This window comes from Spermophilus citellus (genome assembly GCF_964194105.1).
Source record: "Spermophilus citellus genome assembly, chromosome: 2".
Classification (NCBI taxonomy): Eukaryota; Metazoa; Chordata; class Mammalia; order Rodentia; family Sciuridae; genus Spermophilus; species Spermophilus citellus.
In genome coordinates this window covers 202,194,621-202,216,892 of record NC_138183.1, presented here as the reverse complement: position 1 = coordinate 202,216,892, position 22,272 = coordinate 202,194,621, and the positions used below count along the sequence as shown (strand labels likewise).

Below are 22,272 nucleotides of genomic sequence, written 5' to 3'. Positions count from 1 at the left end.
AACTGAAGGTGAATCAAAGACCTAGGAATTAGACCAGAAACTCTGTAACTTCTAGAATAAAATGTAGGCTCAACCCTCCAACATATTGATAAGGCACTGACTTCCTTATCAAGATTCCTAAAACTCAAGAAATAAAATTAGGAATCAATAATTGGGATGTCATCAAATTAAAAAGCTTCTGCACAGCAAAGGAAACAAGGGCATGAAGAGAGAGCCTACAGAATGGGAGAAGTTCTTCACCACCTGCTCATCAAATAGGGGATTAATATCCAAAATATATAAAGAACTCGAAAAACTCATCACCACAAAAACAACCCAATTAGTAAATGGGCAAAAGAACTAAAGAGACACTTCTCAAAAGAAGAAATACAGAGAGCCAACAAATATTTGAAAAAATGTTCAATATCTTTAACAATCAGGGAAATGCAAATCAAAACTACACTGATATTTCATCTCACTCCAGTCAGAGTGATTGAATCAAGACTACAAGTAACAATAAATGTTGGCAAGGATGTGAGGAAAAAACATACACTCATACATTGTTGGTGGGACTGCAAATTAGTGCAAGCACCCTGGAAATCAATATGGAGATTCCTCAAAAAAACTAAGAATGGACCACCATATGACCCAGCTATCCTACTCCTCAATTTATAGCCAAAAGATTTAAATCAGCTTACTACACTGATACAGCAACATCAATGTTTATAGCAGCATAATAGTCAAGCTATGGAACAAGCTAGGTGCCCTTCAACAGATGAATGGATAAAGAAAATGTGATACACACACACACACACATCACACACACATACATACACCACACACACACACACACACACACACACACACACAATGGAGTTTTACTCTACCATAAAGAAGAATTTTGTGGCATTTGTAGATATATGGATGGAACTGGAGAACATCATGCTAAGTGAAATAAACTAGATCCAGAAAGTCAAGAGTCAAATGTTTTCTCACATGCATGGAAGCTAGACCAAAATTAGGAGGTGGGGAGGAAGTAGCCCATGAAAATAGAAAAGAGGTGAGTAGAGGAAGGGAATTGAGAGAGAGGAGGGATGGGTAAAGGGAGGAATGGTAGAATTAATCTGACTGACCTTTCCCCTCTCTCTCTCTCTCTCTCTCTCTCTCTCTCTCTCTCTCTCTCTCTCTCTGTGTGTGTGTGTGTGTGCACATCACAGTGAATTTTATATTTACATATATCTATAATGCCCTAATTTAAAAGAAATATAAAGAGTAGGCCAGTAGAGCAGAGAAAAGGGAACAGGAGGAGAGGGAGGAGAGAGGGAAAAGGGAAGTATTAGGGACTGAGCTGGAGCAAACTGTATTCCATGCTTGTATAGTTATGCCAAAATGAACCAAATATTATGTATAACTATAAGGCACTGATAAATAAACCAAAAAGAATTCAAAATGTGGGGAGGAGTGAAGTTAAAATATAAATTTTTCCATTTTTCCTGTGATCAATATTAAAGTTGTTATTTGTTAAAAATAACCTGTTATAAAACATATTTAGTAAGCCCCATGGTAATGACAAAGTAAAAGCCTATAATAGATACACTAAAATTAAAAAGCAAAGAACCAAAACTTACTGCTAGAGAAAAATCACTTAACCACAAAAGAAGATAGTAAAAGAAGAAGAAAAGTGCAAAGGTTCTATGAAAAGTAGGAATCAGGCAACTAAGTGAGAGAGTTAAGTTTCTTCCTATCAGTTTTTACTTTGAATGTAAATGGAGTAAATTTTTCAATTAAAAGACCTATAGAAGAATGAGTAAAAAAACATAAGACCCAACTATATGCTGCCTGCAAAAGATGTACTTCACCAGTAAGGAGGTGCATTGACTACAAGAGAATAGGTTAAAAAAGACAGTTTATGCAGTGGAACCCAAGGAGTACCTGTAGTTCTATCAGATAAAATAGACTTCAAGTCAAAAACTATAAAAAGAGAAGAGGCTATGATATCATGATAAAAGGTTTAATACAGCAAGAAACATAATAATTATAAATGTATATTCACACAATATTGGAACATCTAAACATATAAAACAGGCATTAATAGATCTAAAGGGAGAGAGAGACTGCAATAAAATAATAGGAGACCAATGCCCCACTTTGATTTGGACATATCATCCAGACAGAAATTCAACAAAGAAATATCAAATTTAAATTTTGCTCTAGATCAAATGGACCTAACGTTTTCAGAACATTTTATGAAACACCTACAGAATACACATTCTTCTCAAAAGCACATGGAACGTTTTCCAGGATAAGTCAGATATTAGGACACAAAGTAAGTCTTTAATGGAAAAATATTAAAATGATATCCAATATCTTTTCTGATAACTATGAAACAAAACTAGAAATCAACAATAGGAGGCACTCTGCAATCTGTAAATTGAAACTTGAAACATGGAAATTAAAGAACACATTCCCAAACATCCAGTGGGTCATTGGATGTTAAATTAAAACTGGGTGTGGTGGCACATACCTGTAAAACCAGTGACTTGGGAGCCTGAGGCAGGAGGATTGTTGTTTGAAGCCAGCTTTGGCAACTTAGCAAGACCCTCAGCAACTTAGTGAGACCCTGTCTCAAAATTAAAGAAAATAAAATGAAAAGGACTGGGGATGTAGTTCAGTAATAAAGTGATCCCAGCACCAAAAAAAAGGGGGGGGGAGAAAAAGAAAGAAATTTTTAAAAGGTTTTTTTTTTTTTAGACAAATGAAAATGGAAACAGTGTATCAAAACTTATGGAGTAAAAGCAAAAGCAAATCTAAGAGGACAGTTCGTAGCAATGAACATCTACATCAAACAAGTAGAAAGATTTCAAGTGAACAACCTGATAATGCATCTCAAAAACTAGAAAAGCAATAACAAACTAAACCCAAAATTGGTAGAAGGAAAAATTGGTAAAAATAAACAAAATAGAGACTTAAAAAACACAAATGTTCAATGAAATGAAAAGTTATACTTTTTCAAAAAGATAAAAATCAGTAAATCTTTAACCAAACCAAGAAAGAGAAAAGACTAAAATTTATAGATGAAATGGAAATATTACAATTGATACTGATACCACAGAAATACAGGGGATTACAAGAGAATATTATGAATATACACCTACAAATTTGAAAACCTAGAATAAATGGATAAATTTCTGGATACATACAAACTACCAAAATTTGAATCATGATAAAAGAAAGCCTGAACAGACCAATAATGAGCAAAAAGATTAAATGTTTGTAATAAAAAAAGTCTTCAATTGAAGAAAAGCCCAGGACCTGATGGCTTCATTGCTAAATTCTACCAAACATTTAAAGAATGCTGGTTCTTTCAAACTCTTCCCTGAATACAAGGGAATCCTTTCAAACTCATTTTATGAATCAGCATAGCTCTGATACAAAACCAGATAGGGACATAACAACAACAGCTACAACAACAGCAACAAAATAAGGAGGGGTGGGGAGAGAAGGTGAAAGAGGAAGAAGAGGAGAAGGAGGAGGGAAGGAAGGAGGGAAGGAAGGAAGGAAGGAAGGAAGGAAGGAAGGAAGGAAGGAAGGAAGGAAGGAAGGAAGGAAGGAAGGGGGAGGGAGGGAGGAAGGAAGGAAGGAAGGAAGACGACAGGCCAATATCCCTGATGCACACAGATAAAAAATTCTGCAATAAAATTACAGGAAACCATATTCAACAGTACATTTAAAAAATCATTTACCATGATCAAATGGGATTTATCTCTGATGTAAGGGTGGTTCAATACATGCAAGTTAGTAAATGTGATATGCCACATTAAAAGAATCAAACACAAAAATCATATGATCAGTAGATAGATACAGATACAGAAATAAATACAGAAAAAGCATTTGATAAAATTCAGCTTATGATAAAAACTCTCACCAATTTAAGTATATATGGAATGTACTTCAACACAATAAAGGCCATTTATGACAACCCACAGCTAATATCATACGTAATGGAAAAATTTCAGAGCTCTTTTCCTAAGATCACAAGACAAGGATACACTTTTACCACTTTTATTTAACATAGTACTAGAAATTTTAGCCAGAGCAATTAGGCAAGAAAAAGGATGAAAGATATCTAAAATGGAAAGAAGGAAGTCAAAATGTCACTTTTTGCAGATGAGATGACCTTGTTTATAGAAAACCCTAAAGACTCCAATGAAAAACTGTTGGAACTAATAAATGAATATAAAATTAAGTTGCAGAATACAAAATCAACACAAAATAAAAGAGGGAATTTTGAATGTATTCATTGTAAAGAAATGATCATAGTTTAAAATGATAGATATGCTAATTACCATGAGTTGATCATTAATCAATATATATAAATCAAAACATGACATTGTACCTTATAGATGAGTACAAATACTATGTATTGATCAAAAAATTAAAAGTCTGAAGTGATAAGAAATAATTGACTACTCTTGAGTGCATACATGATTCAAATAGTAATTAAAATTCTTTTTAAGTTTTTTTTAGTTGTAGTTGGACACAATATCTTTATTTATTTTTATGTGATGTTGAGGATCAAACCCAGTGCCTCACACGTATGAGGCAGGCGCTCTACCAATGAGCTACAGCCCCAGCCCGTAATTAATATTCTTAAAAGTGAAATTTGAATTTGAATTTTATCAAAATTTTTCTATGAATCTTGAAATGCATTCTATTAGAAAATATTTCTTTGTTAAAAGTAGATTACATGGACAATTTGGTGTGGAAATGTAAATAATTTAGATCTACTAAACTAATGAAATATATGTTTTTTTTTCCATTGAAATATTTGAAATTTGACTTTACTGTAAAAGTAAGTATCTCAGCAGTTTCTATTTTCCATTGGATAATAGTTCTCATAAATTCATTTGGAGTTCCTGATTTTGCATTTCTCACAAGCTGGGTAAAATCACCCCTTTTAAATAAGTGGCATAGCTATTGGAAAACTAGCAGAAAGAGTAAGTGAAAATTTGTTTAAAATAAAAAATACTTTGAAATAAGCACTTTTCTTTTTCCCCAAGTAACAGTCCTTTAGTTCCCCACATGCCTCAGACCTTGTGGAAAAATACAATCTGATCTCCTCACTGTTCATATTTGGACTATACTTTTTAAAATTAGTTTTTCAAATAGGTGGCACTTGGCATGATCCTTTTTCATTTCCACCTTTCTTAGATAATAAAGGTACTCCTTGAGGACAAAAGTATTTATGCACAAGGACATCAAGATGATATTTTGTATTGTTAGTAACCTTCCAATTTCCCTAGGATGGAGTTTTAATCAATAGTTCTATCTGACCCAACTTTCACTCCTACAGCATTATTTGCTCATCTTTAGATGAGACACTTGGCAGAACCTACTTATTACAGTAGCATGCCTTTTAACATTAAGTCCTTAGGGATTCCTGATATATGATACTAGCTGCATTATTCATAAACTCAGAAAACAACTGGAGGTATCTATTATTATAGATATTAAATAAATATCTACTATTAAAATGAACCTCTCCATGGCCATGGAGGAAAGGTCTAGAATCTCTGTGATAGAATTATCAGAATTCTTGATAGAACTACAGAATTCTTATTTATAATGGAAAGAACTCTTATACTATATTCTAATATTGAAGCAATGCAGTTTGGCATGTGTACAATGCAGCTTGTACACTTAAAAGTACAAACTCTGACTCTACTCTGCTTGGATTAAAATCCTGGATTTGCCATTTACAAGCTGAATGATGTTGGATGAGTCTCTAAGCCTCTATTTTCTCATTTGTGAAGTAGGAATAATAATTTCATCAACTAAGGGCTAAATGAAATCACTCATGTGACATTCTTGGCATGTGGTAAGTTCTCAGTAATGTTAGCTATTATTACTTTCATTATTATATCACTAAAGTATTTGCATAGAATATTACTAAAATTATATTTTATTCCCTGACTGTCTCAGGGCTCCTTTGGGTATAGATGTGGGAATAAACTAATTCACAAACTAAGAGGTGTCATTTTCAAAGGTAATAAAGTGATGCTTCTAACCTCATTTGCCCCCTGAATTTTTGAGGTTCCTAGGTACTGTAGTAGATTGCATTATTTTTCTCAATTCTTTAACCCCTCCCTGAACAGGATTTGTACATCCACATTTTTTTTCAATTTGTCTTTGCAGTCTCCCCTACTAGAATAGTGGAAGGCTATTCTGTCACCAACAAGTGTTGATTTGCTTGTATGACTTGCTTTGGATGTGATGTATATAGAGGTCTTGAAAGTGTTTTCTTAATTGGGCTTGCCCTCTTGTATGTCTGTCACCTACAATGAGAAGAATTTACCTGCAGAGAGCCACAGGTCCCTGAACTCTGATTTTTGTAATAGATGTGAACTCAATCCAAAGCCTAAAGTTCAGCATATTAAGGTCAAGCCCTGCAGCTTATTGAGAAAAATAAATATTTGTTATAATGAGAGCCTGATATTTTTGCAGTTTTTAGATAGCTGTGAAAAAAAAATGTTAATATAGTAGACCTAAACTGCTGTCCTTTTGTTGTTGTTGTTGTTGTTGTTGTTGTTTTTGCAGTGTTGGGAGATTTTGGACCCAGGTTCTCACAACATGCTAGGCAAGTCCTGTACCACTGAGGTATTACCCCATCCTGAACTGTTGTTCTTGCAAAGCCCTCTTTGTAAAGTTGGCTTTTGCTGGCTTCTTGGAACTTTGATTTCAGGCCATTGCTACAACTGTATCTTCACTATTTGCACAAACAATATGGTTTATGCTGAATGTCTGCTTTTCTTCTGGGAGTGTGGGCTTTTGGTATGCATCAGTTAAAGTCTTCCTTCGTGATCTTCCCCTGATTAAAAAAAAAAACACTGATGCTGAATATCTAATAAGCTTCCTTGGTAAACACCATTTCATCTGTATCCTCACAACTCATTGTTGGGGAAATTGGGGGCATCCTGAGTGACTCTACCGGGAGACAACACTTGGAATCCTGTGTATGATGTTCCTGGACTTCACCCTAAGTACCTTTTTGCTGGTTGTGCTTTACGTCTTTTCACTGTAATAAATCATAGTCCTGTGAGTTGTCCTTGTGAATCATCTAACCTGGGGCTAATCTGGAGACCTCCCAAACACAGTTCAGTAACTGCTGCACTAGCTAATACAGGTGCAAATAACTGATTGTACTAACATGACTCATGACCTGTTGGTGTTCTAATGCTGTTTGTAATGCCACTGCTTGTTTGGATTCATAGGCCCCTATAAATAAGAAATCTTTTGTTGTAAATGGACCTTGTGTCCCTACTTCTGCTCCCACATACAAACTTCCTGTGTACTGCTAAGGTTTCACGACCAGCTAAACGAGATTCCCATGGTTAAAGGGCTCTGTTGGTTAATCCTTTAAATCATTTCCCTGTCCTCGAAGCTGGCTTTTGCTCAGCTTCCCTTAGGGCCTATAGTTGTTTAGCTATTCTATGTACAACCTTTCTCAATAGAAAACTGTGTTGGGTTATAACAAATAATTCTTTAATTTCAAATGTATTAATTTAGGTCCCTTCATCTCTGACTCTGACTTTATATTATAATTATTATGTTTTATATTTATATAATTATATACTCCACAAAAAATGTTATGGGTTTTGCTTTAAACTTCCATGTGTATTTTCAAGAAATTAAGAGGAAAAATTGTCTTTTATATTTCTCCAGCTATTTACCATTTGTGATGCTCTTCTTTCTTTCCTGGAAATTGGAGTTACCATATGGTATCATTTCCCTTCAGCCTGATGAACTTCCTTTGCTTTCTTTGTTCTGCATGTCTGCTGGCAATGAATTCTCTGTTTTTCTTTATATCTGAAAACATCTCAGTTTTGTCTTAAACCTTGAAATGTATATTCTCTGCTTTTGGAATTCTTTTCAGACAGGTTTTTTAAAGTCTACACTTTAAAGCTAGTCCAGAGCCTTCTGGCTTTCAGTTTTTCTGATGAGGATTTAGTGGTAGGTTGAAGTGTTGTTTTCTTACATGTACTGTGTCATTCTTCTCTGGATGCTTTTAGGATTTTCTCTTTATCCTTGATTTTCAGCACTTCGACAATGAACATACTAAACATGTTCTTCTTCTTCACATTTCTCCTGCTTCAGTTTACACAGAGCTTCATGAATCTGTAAATTTGTATCTTTAGCCATGTTTAGGAAGTTTTGTCATTATCTCCCCTCCCCCTGATTCTAGTTACTCATATGTCAGTTTGATATTGTGCTACAGGTCTCTAAGGCTGTAGATTTCTTCAAAACATTTTTCTATCTGTTCTTTACATTGGATACTTTCTATTGATCTATCTTTAGGTTTACTGACTCCCAAGAGTAATTTAATGTCAATAAATTAATTACCATAATAGAAACACAAAAATAGAAAATCAGAATAGTTCTGTATTTATTTAAAGAACAAAATATATGATAAAGAACTGTACTTAAAGCTTTATTCCCAAATGATTTCACTGGTTAACTATTTTAAATCTTGAAAGAAGATATAAGATAAAACTTCCATACAGTCTGGAGAATATTTCCCAACTGATTTATAAGGCAAGAACAATCATTAATACCAAAACATAACAGAAATGTTACAAGAGAAGAAAATTAATAAATATAGATGCAAAAATACTCAACTCAAGGTTAGCAAATTGAATCCAGAAATATATAAAAAAGATAATATATCACATTCAAATATACAGTACATTCCAGAAATGCAATTTTGGATTCACTTTCAAAAACAATCAGTGTAATTCACTATATTGTTAAGTAAAGGAGAAATGCCATATAATTACTTCAATAATTTCGAATTTTTTTTTGATAAAATTTAAAACTCAAACATAGGAGAGACAATTCAACCTTGGGTGAGGAATACAAGGAAACTTCTTTTACAAAAGGGATTTTACAAAAAAAAAAAACAAGTCCAAACCCCAAAACTAACACTAGTATCATTCTCAATGGTAAAATAGTAAACATTTTCCTGGTAAAAATAGGAGAAAGGCAAGAATGTTCTCTCTTCTTTTCTTGAACATTGTACTAAAGCTCCTAACCAATGCAACCAGCAAATAAAATAAACAAAATTACATTAGTTGAAAAGGAAGAATGCAACTCTTTATTTGATGACATGGTAGTGTACATAGAAAATCCCAAGAAATCTACCAAAATTGAATTGAGGATATTACAGGATTCAAGATCTGTACATAAAAAACCACATGTGGTGTTCTGCACTAGCAATGAACAACTGGAATATGAAAAAGTTATTTTAAAGTTTTTGGAGCATTATAACTATACATAATAGTGGGGTTTATTATGCTATATTTGTACATGCACATAACATAATTTGATCATTTTCATTCTCCATTACCTCTCTTTTCCCTTCTCTCTTCCCCTCCCCCCCCTCTTTGCTGTACTGTACTGGTCTTCCTCTAACATTATTATTGTTTTAATTCATGCATTATCATTATGCATAAAAGTGAGATTCTCTGTGGTATTTTCATCCAAGGACATAGTAGATTTCATTCCCCAGTACTTACCCATGCCCTCCTATCTTCTCTCCCTCTTGATCCCCATCTTCTATTCTGTTAGTCTCCCTTCTATTTTTGTGAGAGCATTTTTTTATTCTTTTTTTTTTTTACTAGCAGGTAAACAAAAATTCTACATACTATTTGTAATATCACCACAAAATATAAATCTAACAAAATTGTACAAAAAAAATTTATACCAAAATTTACAAAATATTGTGAATGAGATAAATTTTCTAAAATTTAGAAAGTCAAAGACTCTAAAATGGCCAAATTAAAGACAGGCAAGTCAAATGTTGGCAAGAATATGGAACAAGTGAAATTTCCCTACATTCCTCGTAGGATGTACTCCTTTTAAAATACACGTTGCAGTTACTTATAAAGTTAAGTATTCACTTGGCATTTACCCAGAAATTCAAAATTCACAGAATGACTTGTAAATTCACAAAATTTTGTCAGATATGTTTATAGAAGCTTCATATATAAACAGCCTAAAACTAGGAGCAACCCAAATGTCCATTAACAGAATAATAGGTAAACAAATTAAGGGATATATTTACATGGAGTAAAACTTGGCAAGAAAAAAAATTACCAATAAGTAAATTAATCTCAAAAAAATTTATAAGTTTTAGCATAATAATCCACAAGTATTTTAATAAAATTTTCAATTAAAATATTAATTCAAAATAAGTTAGATACAAAAGATCACATATTATATTCTTTTTTGTTTATATGAAGTTTTAGAAAAGGCAAAACTAATTTGTGTTTAGAAAAATCAAAAACAGTCATGACCCCAAGATAAAAGGAATAAGTGGAATATGGCACAGGGAATTTTCTGGGAAATTGTTCTCTTTCTTGACAATGGTGTTGGTTATATAGATCTATGTATTTTTCAAAACTCCTCAAACTGTACACTTGAGATTTGTGTGTTCTACTGTATATAAATTATACCCTAGCTACAGTGAAAAGAAAGATATCTACCTACATTTTTCTCCAATGAGCAAGTTAGATTTCATTTTCATTAATTCCAAATAAGACCCAAGTCTTTATTTGGGTTACCTTATAAAAGAAGTTTATATATTTGGAAATTGATTTCTCTTCCCTTTGCTTTTCTTTCACTTCCTCCTAAAAACCATAGTATGTGAGATAAGGTAGATGAACATTGCAAAAAAAAAAAAAAAACTATAGCAGAAAACTTGCATTGGAATTTTGTCATTTGGACCTTGGGCAGGCCTATAATTTGAATGTGTGACACTAGAAATGGTTGCTATGGTGATAAACCACTTTACTTAAATAGCATGTATTTTACTCAAAATTCAGAGAAATGGTAACAGTTTCTAGTAATCATGCACTGGTATTAACTTGCAGGGGTATGCCTAAAGCTTACAGGTTTTGCATCCATTATCGCCAGATAAATTCATCAGGTTAAGGTTATGCCAGTGAATAAATGAACTATATTTAGCGCAATCTTTGTTACATATCTTCCCTTACACACATGGAACCCCCTATTCAAGATTAATAATAGGAGGTGAAGAAATCAAGCCAAGGGTATTGAATTACAAGAAGGTGAAACTGGAGGGGACCTTGTAAGGTCATCTTTTCCATCATTCTGCTTCCAGTAGGACTGACTATTCTTCAACGGTTTCAAATGGTTAAGAATTTGTCAAAGATGAAGAACAATTGAAATGCTGCTTGGGGAAGCCCCTAGTGTGACTGACTATAGCACTAGGGGTGACCTCTATCTTCACAGTATCTTCTTCACTTTATAGATTTTAGTTTTATATGTGTGTGTATTTATAAATTATTATTCTTTCTTTTTAGACTGAAGAGCTGTCTTATAAAGAAACTGTCACCCTTTAATTACATTAGTAGTCTGACTATAAACCTTCTTTCGTTCCTTTACATATATTTTCAGCCTGGTTTCAGTGTTTTAAGTAAAATTCATAATTTTATATGAGGATAGAAGTATTTTCCCTTGATATCTAAGATGCTTTCTGATGATAGCAAGGTTTTCTTGCCCACTGTACAGTGGTGCTTTAGATGCATATCTTCAAAGCACAGTCTACAGTGATTTTTAGATCTTCTCATAGACTGACAAATAGATGGCCAATAGTCTCATGATGATCATTTAGGACCTTTTCCCCTACAACTGAATATTGAAATTCTTCTGTCATCTTTCTTGTACAGTCTTATGGGAGCTCCTCTCCTTCTATTTGCCTTTCATGACCTGCAAGATCTCATAGCCTTGGCAATTTCACTTTTCATTTCGTTGTCCTATTACTTACAAAACTGTAAAATTGCATCAGTGACAGCATAGATCCCTGAGGAATCCTACCAGGTATGAGAGAAGAAAAGGAGAAACCCAAAACTCAGATAATCTATAACCTAACAAAAGAAATCTCTGAAAAAGTAAGATTTGTTCACAGTCCTAGAAAAAGCCTGGAAGCTGGAATTTATTTTGGCTGTTTATATTCCAAGGACTTGGCTCTTTGTGAAGAAAACTACAGCTTGACCTAAAGGCCCTGTGGTGGCCATTCTGCATCTATGCTTTGTTAGCATCGGAGAAAGGTTTCAGTTGAGGGGTGCTCAAAAGGGAAGTAGGAAACTCTTTAGAAAAACTATTTAGAAAAATGATTCTGTTTCCTGAGCCATGCCATTCTAAACTTAATGCAACTGCAAATGAACAAAGAAAAATTGTAAGGTATAATTGTGCTCATACACACACAGTATTTTACAGGTTAAACCCATATACACAGAAGCTTCTGAGTATTTGCAATAAACATTTGAAATAAAGGTAAGCATGTTTGCATTGATGCTACAAGGGATTTGTTTCAATGCAGCTAGTTTTAGGCCAATTTTGAAACTTAAATTATGGTCATCTATATTAGTTCTAACTTGTATTAAACATCAAATTGACAAAAAAGTAATAACAGACTCCTTTTTATACTGAGAGTAAGATTATTAATTCCTATAACTTCTTTGAAGATAATATGATGACATCTTTTAAAATTATAAATTCATATGCCTTTTTGATCCAGAAATTATACTTTTAAAATATACAGCCAATCAATAATAGTGACACATGCAAAATGACACAAGTCTAAGACTATGATAGCAGCATTATTTGTATTAGTAAAGGACTGGAAACAACCTGAATGTCCATTGTGAAGGGACTGACTAAATAAATATAGTACATTGAAAGAAAAGAATTACTGCTTAGCCAGAAAAAAAGAATGAGCAATCTTTTTTTTGTAAGAATTGTCATAGAATGATCTTCAGGATACGTGTGTGTGTGTGTGTGTGTGTGTGTGTGTGTGTGTGTGTGTGTGAGTGTTGTGGGGAACACTATTGCTATCCCTGACCATAGAGATTGTTTCTGAGTATTTCTTCCTGGACCCATTAGTCTACTTTAAGGACTGACATACATTAACAAATGAAACAGCGAGGAAGAATGGAAACATTAAGCCAGATATGAATATAAGCAAATTAAAAGGAAATATTTGTATAATATTAGTTGCAGTGGAATATTGAAACACATTCCCTCAACTATTTGAATAATAACTCAGAATCCAAGTAGAAATATCAAAAGAGAGAAAGAGTTACACTTAGATTTGTCTTTTAATAGGATTTGTATATAAAGTTAATTAAATTTTATGAATTGAAACTCCTAAATAGGTTTTATGTTTTGGACTGTACTAAAGAAAGCCATGTGTCCTCAGCCAGATACCAGAACATTAAGGGTGCCATAATCTCACCGTATTGACGAACATAAGGAGTTTCAACAAGAGGAAACAACCTATGTTAGTGAATATTAAAGACTTTTAAATATATTCTGCTTTTTGAAAGAATACATAGAAGCAACTGAGAAGTCTTCTTGGGGCTAAAAAGGAAGAGAAAATGACCTTTATACATTTCAGATTTATACAAATTATTCAAGGCACAAAATGCTTTTTAAGTATTACCTGCTCAAGAATTATCATACATTGTTATAAAGTCAGACATGAGTGAGGCTCTGAAGAGGCACACATTTAAGAATTGTCTGCAATAAACAGACACCAGGTAGATCTTCTCTTTCTTTAAATATAGATATCAAAAAGTGTAAATGACCTGAAACTTTGCTGCATCTCTGGGAAGTTGTTTATTCATTGGAGATATATATACACATACATACACACACTACTGTGCATAAAATGTAGTTATAATTTGTGTTATAAAATGTACTTATTATATGAGTTTGAATGATCAAAGAAACACCAGATTAATTTGCTTTGCGTTATGTATAATTTTTTTCACATTTTTGAAAATTTTTCACCTGATTATTAATCCACGTGTACTTTCAGTTAACCAGAAGAGTAAACTTGTGAACCCTTTCTCAGACTGTTGTGTGTAGATGAGAGCATGTTATATCTATATCCCATGCCCCTGGCCCCTGTCCTGTTTTATAGCAACCAGGAACATTCTGATCTCTTTTATAACTCTTATGCTCAGTTTAATTTAATTAAAAGTGATTAATTAAAATGAACCAAAGGTCAAAGTAGACTCTGCTTCCCTCATGACATCGGAATTTGAGACTGGTTCCTCTTCTAGTATTGGAATGAGGTGATCTGAGAACTTACAGTTGCCTGTGAAAATTCATCTGTTTGTTTTGTGCTTTAAACTCACACAGTACTTTCATGGCTACCTCCTCAGTTCATTCTCATAATCAAAGTAAACATGCAATTATTGTTTTCCATATCCCTTTACCAGTGAAGAATTGAGACTTTAAGGGATCTACAGACCTGCCCAAATGGTGTGACTAGGATTATAAGTCAGTTCCTGGATTCATGCAGGAGAATGGTGAGGATATGAAAGTGGTTGGGTATACAGCAGTTTTGTACCCCACTGAGCGGGCACATGTCATTTTGCATGACAGAAGTTTTGAAATTGAGCCTGTATGGTTTGCTTCACACCAAACACTAAAAAAGTCACTTGGCTTAAAGGTGATAAAGGGCCAGGTGTGGTGTCACATGTGGAAGGCTGAGGCAGGAGAATTGTAAGTTTCAAACCAATTCCAGCAACTTAGCAAGGCCTTAGTGAGACCCTGTCTCAAAATAAAATGTAAAAAAATTAAAATAAAAAAAGGGCTGGGTGTGGTTCAATGGTTAAGTTACCCTGGGTTCAATCCCCAGTACCAAAAAAAAAAAAAACCCCAAAAACTAAAGGATCTTTTTGGAGAGATTTAATAATAAGTTTACAGTGTGACTATTTTGTGTCCCAAAAATATAATGCTTCAACTTGCAAATCTTTAATGACAGTGTCGTTCTTTGAGTTGATGTTTATATTCATGTCTGAATTAATTCAGGTCTCTTCTTTCATTTGTAGTCCAAGAAATTACTTGGAACCAGTAAGAGGGCAGATACAGAAGACGTTGACACGTGCTGTTCTCTTTCCACCTCTAGCAAACTCCTTCCAGCTGATCTCAAGGGAGAACTAGAGAAAACCTCTGTGTCTCCAACCAAATCCACTGCTAAATCCACTGCCCTGCTTCGATCCAAAAAGAAACTGTAAGGCTCCCTCCAGTGCTGAATAGTACAAAAACAAACTGCTCTCTCTAGTGCTAAAGACAGGGCATAGGAGGGGAAAGGACAGTACTATACGGAGATTTTTTTTTTAGCTGGGCTGGGCCCTGCCTTGTGTTTGCATCAGGTTAAAACTGAAGCTCATTATCTCCAAAGCAGTGTAAACTGCACAGGGTGTTGGAGGACAGCCACCAACAGGCTTGATGTCAGGCTGCAGCTGAAATCAACATAAGTTGTACCTGAAGTTTGCTTTGGGAGGGGGTGCAAATGCCCTCAGTGGAAGGCTGTGGGCATACTTGCTCAGTTTTACTTAAGATTTTGCATTTAGGCACAATTATTTGCAAGGGAAAAACAAAAGGCCGAATATGGTAATGGGGGTTCCAAATAATTATGTGCACTTTGCACTAGAAGACTTTGTTAGAAAATTACTAATAAACTTGCCATAGGCATTATGGCAGAATGCTTCAGTCCTTCACGTGTTCTTATGATTTTAGGTTGCTGTAGATTGTTTAGGACAACTTATTTTAAACATAAAAAATAGGACATTTTGTAACTGCTTGCCATTAACTTGCTGCTAAATTCTCAATGTATTGATTAAGTCAATAAAAAACAGATGTTACCCATGCACTTTAATTTTTATGTTAACGAGAAGGGAATATATTAAGGTCTTGTAATCCTTAGACCATAGTTGGCCTGTTGCTGCAATGGTAGGTGCATACCTTGGGGACGAGCACGAGGCTAAATACAGGGAAAATACATCATTAATCTTAGTATTGGAGATATCTCCTTTCCACCCAGTTAAATAATTTTGCTATCCAGAGGCTAAACTCGGTGAGTGAATGTCTTTTTGGTTTCCCAATTTAAAAAAAAAAATCAGTTTGTATTTTTCTTTAAAAGTAATAACCTAGCTTAATTTCAGACTCTCATGGCATTGTCATTTAGGACTCCAAAGTGAACCATACTTGGCCAGTTAAGCAAGTACTAGTATATATAAATCCATTCAATGGCAAAAGGATGTACATGTGCTTTTTGCAATTAATTTAGAAGACACTACTGTGATTCTAAATGCATCAGAGATAACACTGGCATGAGTTACCCTGGCCAAAGGGTTCTGCCAGTATTTTCTTAATACCTTCAACCTGCTTCCATTGAGGGAATCTGTGAGCCAAACATGTCTAGTGTAAGTAGTCTTAGTCTTATTTTAAAACTGAAGTCGATGTAGCTTCTTCAAGTTCTTTCCCCCTTTTTGATTATTATTTCCAATTCTCTTGGAATCCCGTACAGCATCTCTTAAGCTTTAAGTATTCTCTTAGGGTTTTGTGAGCCAGCGAGGAGTGTGTTCTGTCCACTAGATCATAACCATGGCCTCACTAGCTAAATGGAAATTTCCTTTTCCTAGTAGTACTTGGAAGCAGAGGGGAGAGCTATAGTCTGTCACCTCTGGAGGGAAGAGTAGGGACCTAGACCTTGATGGAGAGCTGGTCTCCTTGCAAAAAAGCCAACCAAGACTGTGGTTATGACTCTGCAGAGTTCCCAGGCCTAAAATGGACTATTCCCTGTGTTCAAGATGCTTTTACTTTTACAGTGATATTGTCTTTGGGGATTAGAGGAGTCTGTGGTAAAATTGAGTACTATCCACATCTCTCTGGGCCCTAAATTGATGATTCTGTTCAGTAAGCCTGAGAAAAGCACCAGAACTATCTACTTATTGAAAATTGAAGTTGTTTTATAACATTTTAGTGTCTCTGTACCTTTTCCCATCACACACCAGGCAAGAACCAGCCATCCTTCCTATCATAAGATGCATTTTATTAGCTCTCCTAATAACAGAGATATTCTGTTACATATCTTCATCTTATTTGCATAGAATCTTTCTGATAGAAATTTAACTCACTCTTTGGAGAGACAAGTTCCCTATTATTTCTGTTATTTATTCATAAGGAACACATTGAGACTGGGCCATATCTGAGCTTTGTTTTCCAACTAATAGTCCTCTTTCTTCATTTGATTTCCATTGCTATGAAAAAAAGTTGCTCTTCCCTTTCAGTTTGGCTTCTTTGACCAAAAGGCTATATCTGAGGCATCAGTGACAATCTCTCTGACACCTCCCATGCACCACAGGACAGAGAGCTGGGTTTTGCCCAGAGGGACACACTTTGTCTCCACAGTACAAAGCAGTTGTTTCCAATACTGATCAACTCTCTGACTTGATGGCAGGTAAGTCAAGGCAGGAAGAATGTAAAAAAGATAGGAATGCAGGCCTGGAGCTGGGGATGAGTTCATCTGAGAACAGAAGATGGTATCAGAGAAGAAAGGAAAATGGTTGGGGTTGGGGAAAGCAAGATGAGAAGCAAGTACAGTTAACAAAACTGAAGAATGGCATGTGGCTTTGCCAAACCTAGAAGCAGAAGTCAAAGAAGGGAAACACTGCTCATTGAATAGCCAGTCTAAAACAAAATTAGCCCCCTCCCTGGCCTGTATACAATCAAAGCCAAAGACAGGGCGAGGAAACAAAGATCTATGGAAGCTGGGAGGCTGTGATTTGAAGATTTGGCCACACATAGTCCTTACATTTTGAGTAAGAATGTTATGTAGTATGGGCAGGGGAGGGAGCAGAAGAGAAAAAATAAAAACATTTTGTGCTTATCATGGAAATGCTTTGTTTAAATAATTCTATTTGACTCCAAAATGTAAGTTCCAGGTTAGACAGATCAAAAGCAGTGAGTCTTGAAAATGAATCTTTTAAAATTCCAGCCCTGCTGTTGGAATAGAGAATAAAGGCTTTGTTCAAACATGCATTCCCAGCAGTAAGCAGGGCTTTGAAATTGGCTGAGGAAGTTGTGTCCTATAATGGCTGCACTTGGCTGGAGATCAAGACGCTGTGGTCTCTGGGAAATGACCCTGAGCTGGATATTTTCTATTGACCCCTTCAAAACTACTCTGTCTGCTCTGTCCTCTCTATCCAGAGGCTGATCTTTAGGGACTGCATTATTGGACTGCCCTGACTCCTGGATTAGTTAGGATTCTGTCCATAGAGAGCAAGGCCCAGACATTCCTCCCAGTACCTTGTGTGCTGGGCCGCTTGGCATTTGCTGCATCCTCCTTTTTTAGGCCAAGCTCCTTGGCATCCCTTAGCAGTGTGCTCCTGGTCCCTTTAAGGACAAGACCAGCCACTATTGCCCTTGGGTACCATATTTTCCTTTGTGGGTTTCCCTCTCTGTCTCTTTATAAATTGTCTCTTCCTTGAACTCTCTTCTTTCCCACAATCCAGATCCTTTCCTCGCCAACTCTACATTGTTCTTGACCCAGGATGGTTCCTATCATATTAGAGTTAAGCAATGAGCAGAGCATGAAGCCTAAATGAGTTCTTCCTGAAAATGTGAGGCACGTGGGTAGTCACTGGGGGCTGGAGCAGGGGTTCAGGGGAACTGTTCCCAGGGTTGGAACCTAAGCAGAGTAAAATAAACCTAGCATTAACCAACTGAATCTGAAATACAAAATGGACTCGACCCAAAAGGCTTGCGTTTTTGTCTTAAATTCCAACCCTAGCTTTGGGGCCTAAAGAAATCAAAAACCAAGAGGCCCTCCAGCCTGGGAGGGGGGCCACCCTGCTGGTTCCTGGCTGTTGATGAACATCTGCCTGAGGCTTCCAGGGAACCCAGGACCTGTTGTGCCAAGAACAGAAGCACAGGCGGCCTGAAGGCAGGACGGCTCCCTGGGCTTTGCTTTTGCTTCATCTTTGCAAGCACAAAAATCACTTCATGAAAACATTTTAAAGTAAAATTTCCACTATTCAAAGGTCTTACATAGTTCAGTTTTACTCTTCAGGATCCTGTATTTTTCTGAGTGAGCTGACTTCGAACTGATTTTTTATTTCTGTTCAGTGAATTGTTATCACTTAATGCTCATTGGTGAGTCAATTTTCTTTGCCTTTGTTCTTCAAAGGAAGGCCATATTCAGCAACCGTCTTGCATTTTAGTGTCTGCCTTCCTTAGTTGCTGGTGTAATCAACCCTGTTCTGGCTGTGTCAATTCTCCACATTTCCCTAAATTACTGGGAGCAGCCCCCAGCAGGAGTCTTGGGGCCTCTCACCTGTGCCCCATGGGCCTCTCTTTGAGCAGCAGCACTTAATTGGTGGTAGAACACTGGGAAAGCCAAAGGGGTCGTCACAGGCGTTGCTACAATCTCAAGAGACCTTCTTCTCCCTGCTGACCAGTGCCATCCCATCTGGGAACACATAGCAAAACCTCAGAGGACCTCCTCCCCACAGGAGGCAGTGGTTTCTGTCCTGCTGCATCTGAAGTTAGGGCCACAGATGCAGTACAGCCCTCTTGCCCCAGTACAGACTTGGCTCACCCATCTCCTAACTAGATCAGGCAGCATCTTCACACCCTAGCCATGGCAATGATACTGAGGGCCCACCTGTCTCCCTGCACGTGGGGCACTGAAGCACACCTTTCACTCTTTTTCTGCAGTGAAGGTCCTAAAAGCAAGCTATTGTTCAGGGAAGACTTCCCTCATCAGCCCAGAAATCTGTTTCCATCCATAGGAGCAATTGCAAAGTCCCAGAAACAGCATTTCCAGCCTCCCCAAGGGACAAGATGGGTGCATTGGAAGATGGAGAGCAACTGACCCTTGTGTGGAGGTGGCCACTATTATGTCCTGGTCCTAGATTTGATTTACACTGAATTTACTTGACATCACAGTCCTCTTGTAAGGGGGATTTTAGATTATATTAGTCTGTCTTTTAGCTAAAGTCCCTCTCCAGATGATGATGTAACAATAGCAGCAACATTTCAGAGCACTTACCCTGTGCCAGACACCATGCTAAGCCCTTTATGTGTATTAGTTCTTTTAATCCTTACAATAAACTACGAAGATGGTACTATTTTTATCTGTACACAGGAACAAATTGAGGCACAGAGAGATAAAGGAATTTGTTCAAGGTTACATAACTAATAAGTAGCAGAACCAGGATCCGAGCCCCACCACCAGGCTCAAGTGCTACTATAGCGCTACGGGCCTCTCAAGGCCTTGGTGGCTTTGCTTCCCTACTCTTTAGGCCTGAGACTGTGGTAAAGTTTGATCCCAGGGTTTCAAAAGGTCAGTGACTCATGCACACCTCTGTCTCCCAGAGTGGTAATATAGGCAAGCTTGAGATCTAAGATATCAGAAGAAAGCAGAATTATTTTACATCTTGACAAATTTGAGTGAGATCCAACAACATGAAACAAGGAAGGCTACATTCTGAAGGACTCTGAATGATAAAAATAAATTTGCAGTGTTTTCACTGGTCACTCATTGTCTGGAACAGTCTTCAGCAGCCTTTGAACATGTCTTTGACCAAAGAGCAAAGGCTCTGTTACTTCCTCGGGCGGGCACTCCTTCTGGGTGAATGTAGTAGACTGATGCTTCCCAGGAGCAAAGGTTTGCAATTCCCATCTCAGGTAAATTGGGGTTAAGAATCATTATAATATTTCTATTTCTATATTTCTTCTTCAGGTGGGATGGGTAGCTGTGTGGCTGAGAATGCAGAGCTCAGAGCCAGCTGCTGGAACTCTCCTCTGCACCCTTATTTGTGTGCCTCTAACTTTTACCATTACTTACTGCTTTAGGATAATACTAGACACAAGGACGTCTTCCCCTGTCCTCCTGACATCCTTCTAGCTCAGGTGTCTCAGACACACTCATCGTGCAAGGCAGGAGGGACTTCTGATCTGGGGGATGAAACCAACAGCTAGGGGTGGTACTGCCTCCCCTGGAGCTGTCTGCTCCTTGGTGCTGAGAGAAGAGAGGCAGATCTAAATTGGGGTCCTCGTTGCTGGTTTAGAACTTTTGGAGGAAACGCCTTCTAGTGGGAAAGCTCCCAAACATACTGAAATAGGTCATTTTTTGCAGGAGTTATGTTTTTCCTCAGGAGCAGTTGCCTGGCTCTAGCTGTACTCCCTTTTCCCCAGCAATGCAGAACTTAGTCACAGACCTCAGCCATTCAGTTGAAGTTTCATATCTACTTTCTGCTTCCTGATTTTTTATACTAGTTCATATCCATGAAACACTGCCACGTGCCCCACCCCATATTAAACTTCAGCAAGAATGTCTCACCTGCAGTGCATCCTGATTGCTTGGAAGATAGCTAAACTATTCTTTCTCCAAAGTGACCAGCCTCTGGCTCTGTGGTAGCAGCATGAAAGACGGAGTTGCACAGATGTTGTTCACCAGGTAGGAATAGACTGAGAGCTTCAGCTATTCATTCAAGAAACACCTCTACCGTCTACCATGTACCAGCCACCATGACAGGCACGTGCACTAAAGAGCCACATAGTCTTGGAGGTACAGGGGACATGACAGCAGTCTATACAAACATGTAATATGATTATCTTGTGACTAGATCTAAGAACAGAATTAATAGAGAGTTATAATAGAGAACAGCAGGGTAAGACCCCTCTTGGAGAGCCTTTCTGAGGAAACTTGAAGGCTAAAGTGAAGTCAACCATGGGAAGAGCCAGGGTAAGAATGTTTTAGGCAGAGGGAACAGGGAAAGATCTCAGGGGATTCCAGGACTTGGTTCAAAAGCCAGTGTGATGGGGAGGAAGTAAGGCAGACCAGGCAATTCAGGACCTTGGAGATCTCATTTATTCTAAATACCATTGACAGGCTCTCAACTGGAGAATGACATATGGTTGTGTGTACTCTGTTTTCTGTGTAAGGAATGACTCAAAGAGGAGCAAAAAGGGGAGCAGGGATATTAGTTAAGAGGACATCAAGTGAGGTGGTGGCAGAGAAGATGAAGAGAAATACATGAGGTGTATGTTAGAGATAGATTTAATGGGATTCAATGATGGATTAGATGTGAAGGGTGAAGAAAAGTAGGAGAGAAGCAGGAATGACCTTTGGCTTCAGTAACCAGATTGATGGTGAGTGCATGTGCTTGGGAAGACGGAGTTGGCAGTTGACAGTGGGATGGAGACTTCTATCTGGTCCTGTTAAATTTGAGATGCCTAGCAGATCTTGAAGTGGAGATGGTTGCCTGAAACAGATTTAAAGGTAGAATGGATCAAGGAGGATATAGCCAAACCTCGTAATAACTTGATTAACCAAATCTGAATTGTGACAGGTAACAAGGCCACAGCAGCCAAATCATCATTCCATAGCCTCCCATCAGCAAGAAGTCAGAA

The 22,272-nt window shown here is 36.8% G+C and overlaps 1 protein-coding gene across 1 annotated transcript in view; it reads left to right on the top strand.

Annotated features, from left to right (window-relative positions):
* The window catches only part of STK33 (serine/threonine kinase 33), a 188,247-nt gene extending 172,804 nt beyond the window's left edge, over nucleotides 1-15,443 (top strand). Inside the window, exon 13 of the mRNA XM_081275523.1 lies at nucleotides 14,901-15,443. Within this exon, the coding sequence (XP_081131649.1) occupies nucleotides 14,901-15,086 (186 nt within the window). The 3' untranslated portion in view covers nucleotides 15,087-15,443. The remainder of the gene's footprint in view (nucleotides 1-14,900) is intronic.
* Nucleotides 15,444-22,272: the final 6,829 nt, after the last annotated feature.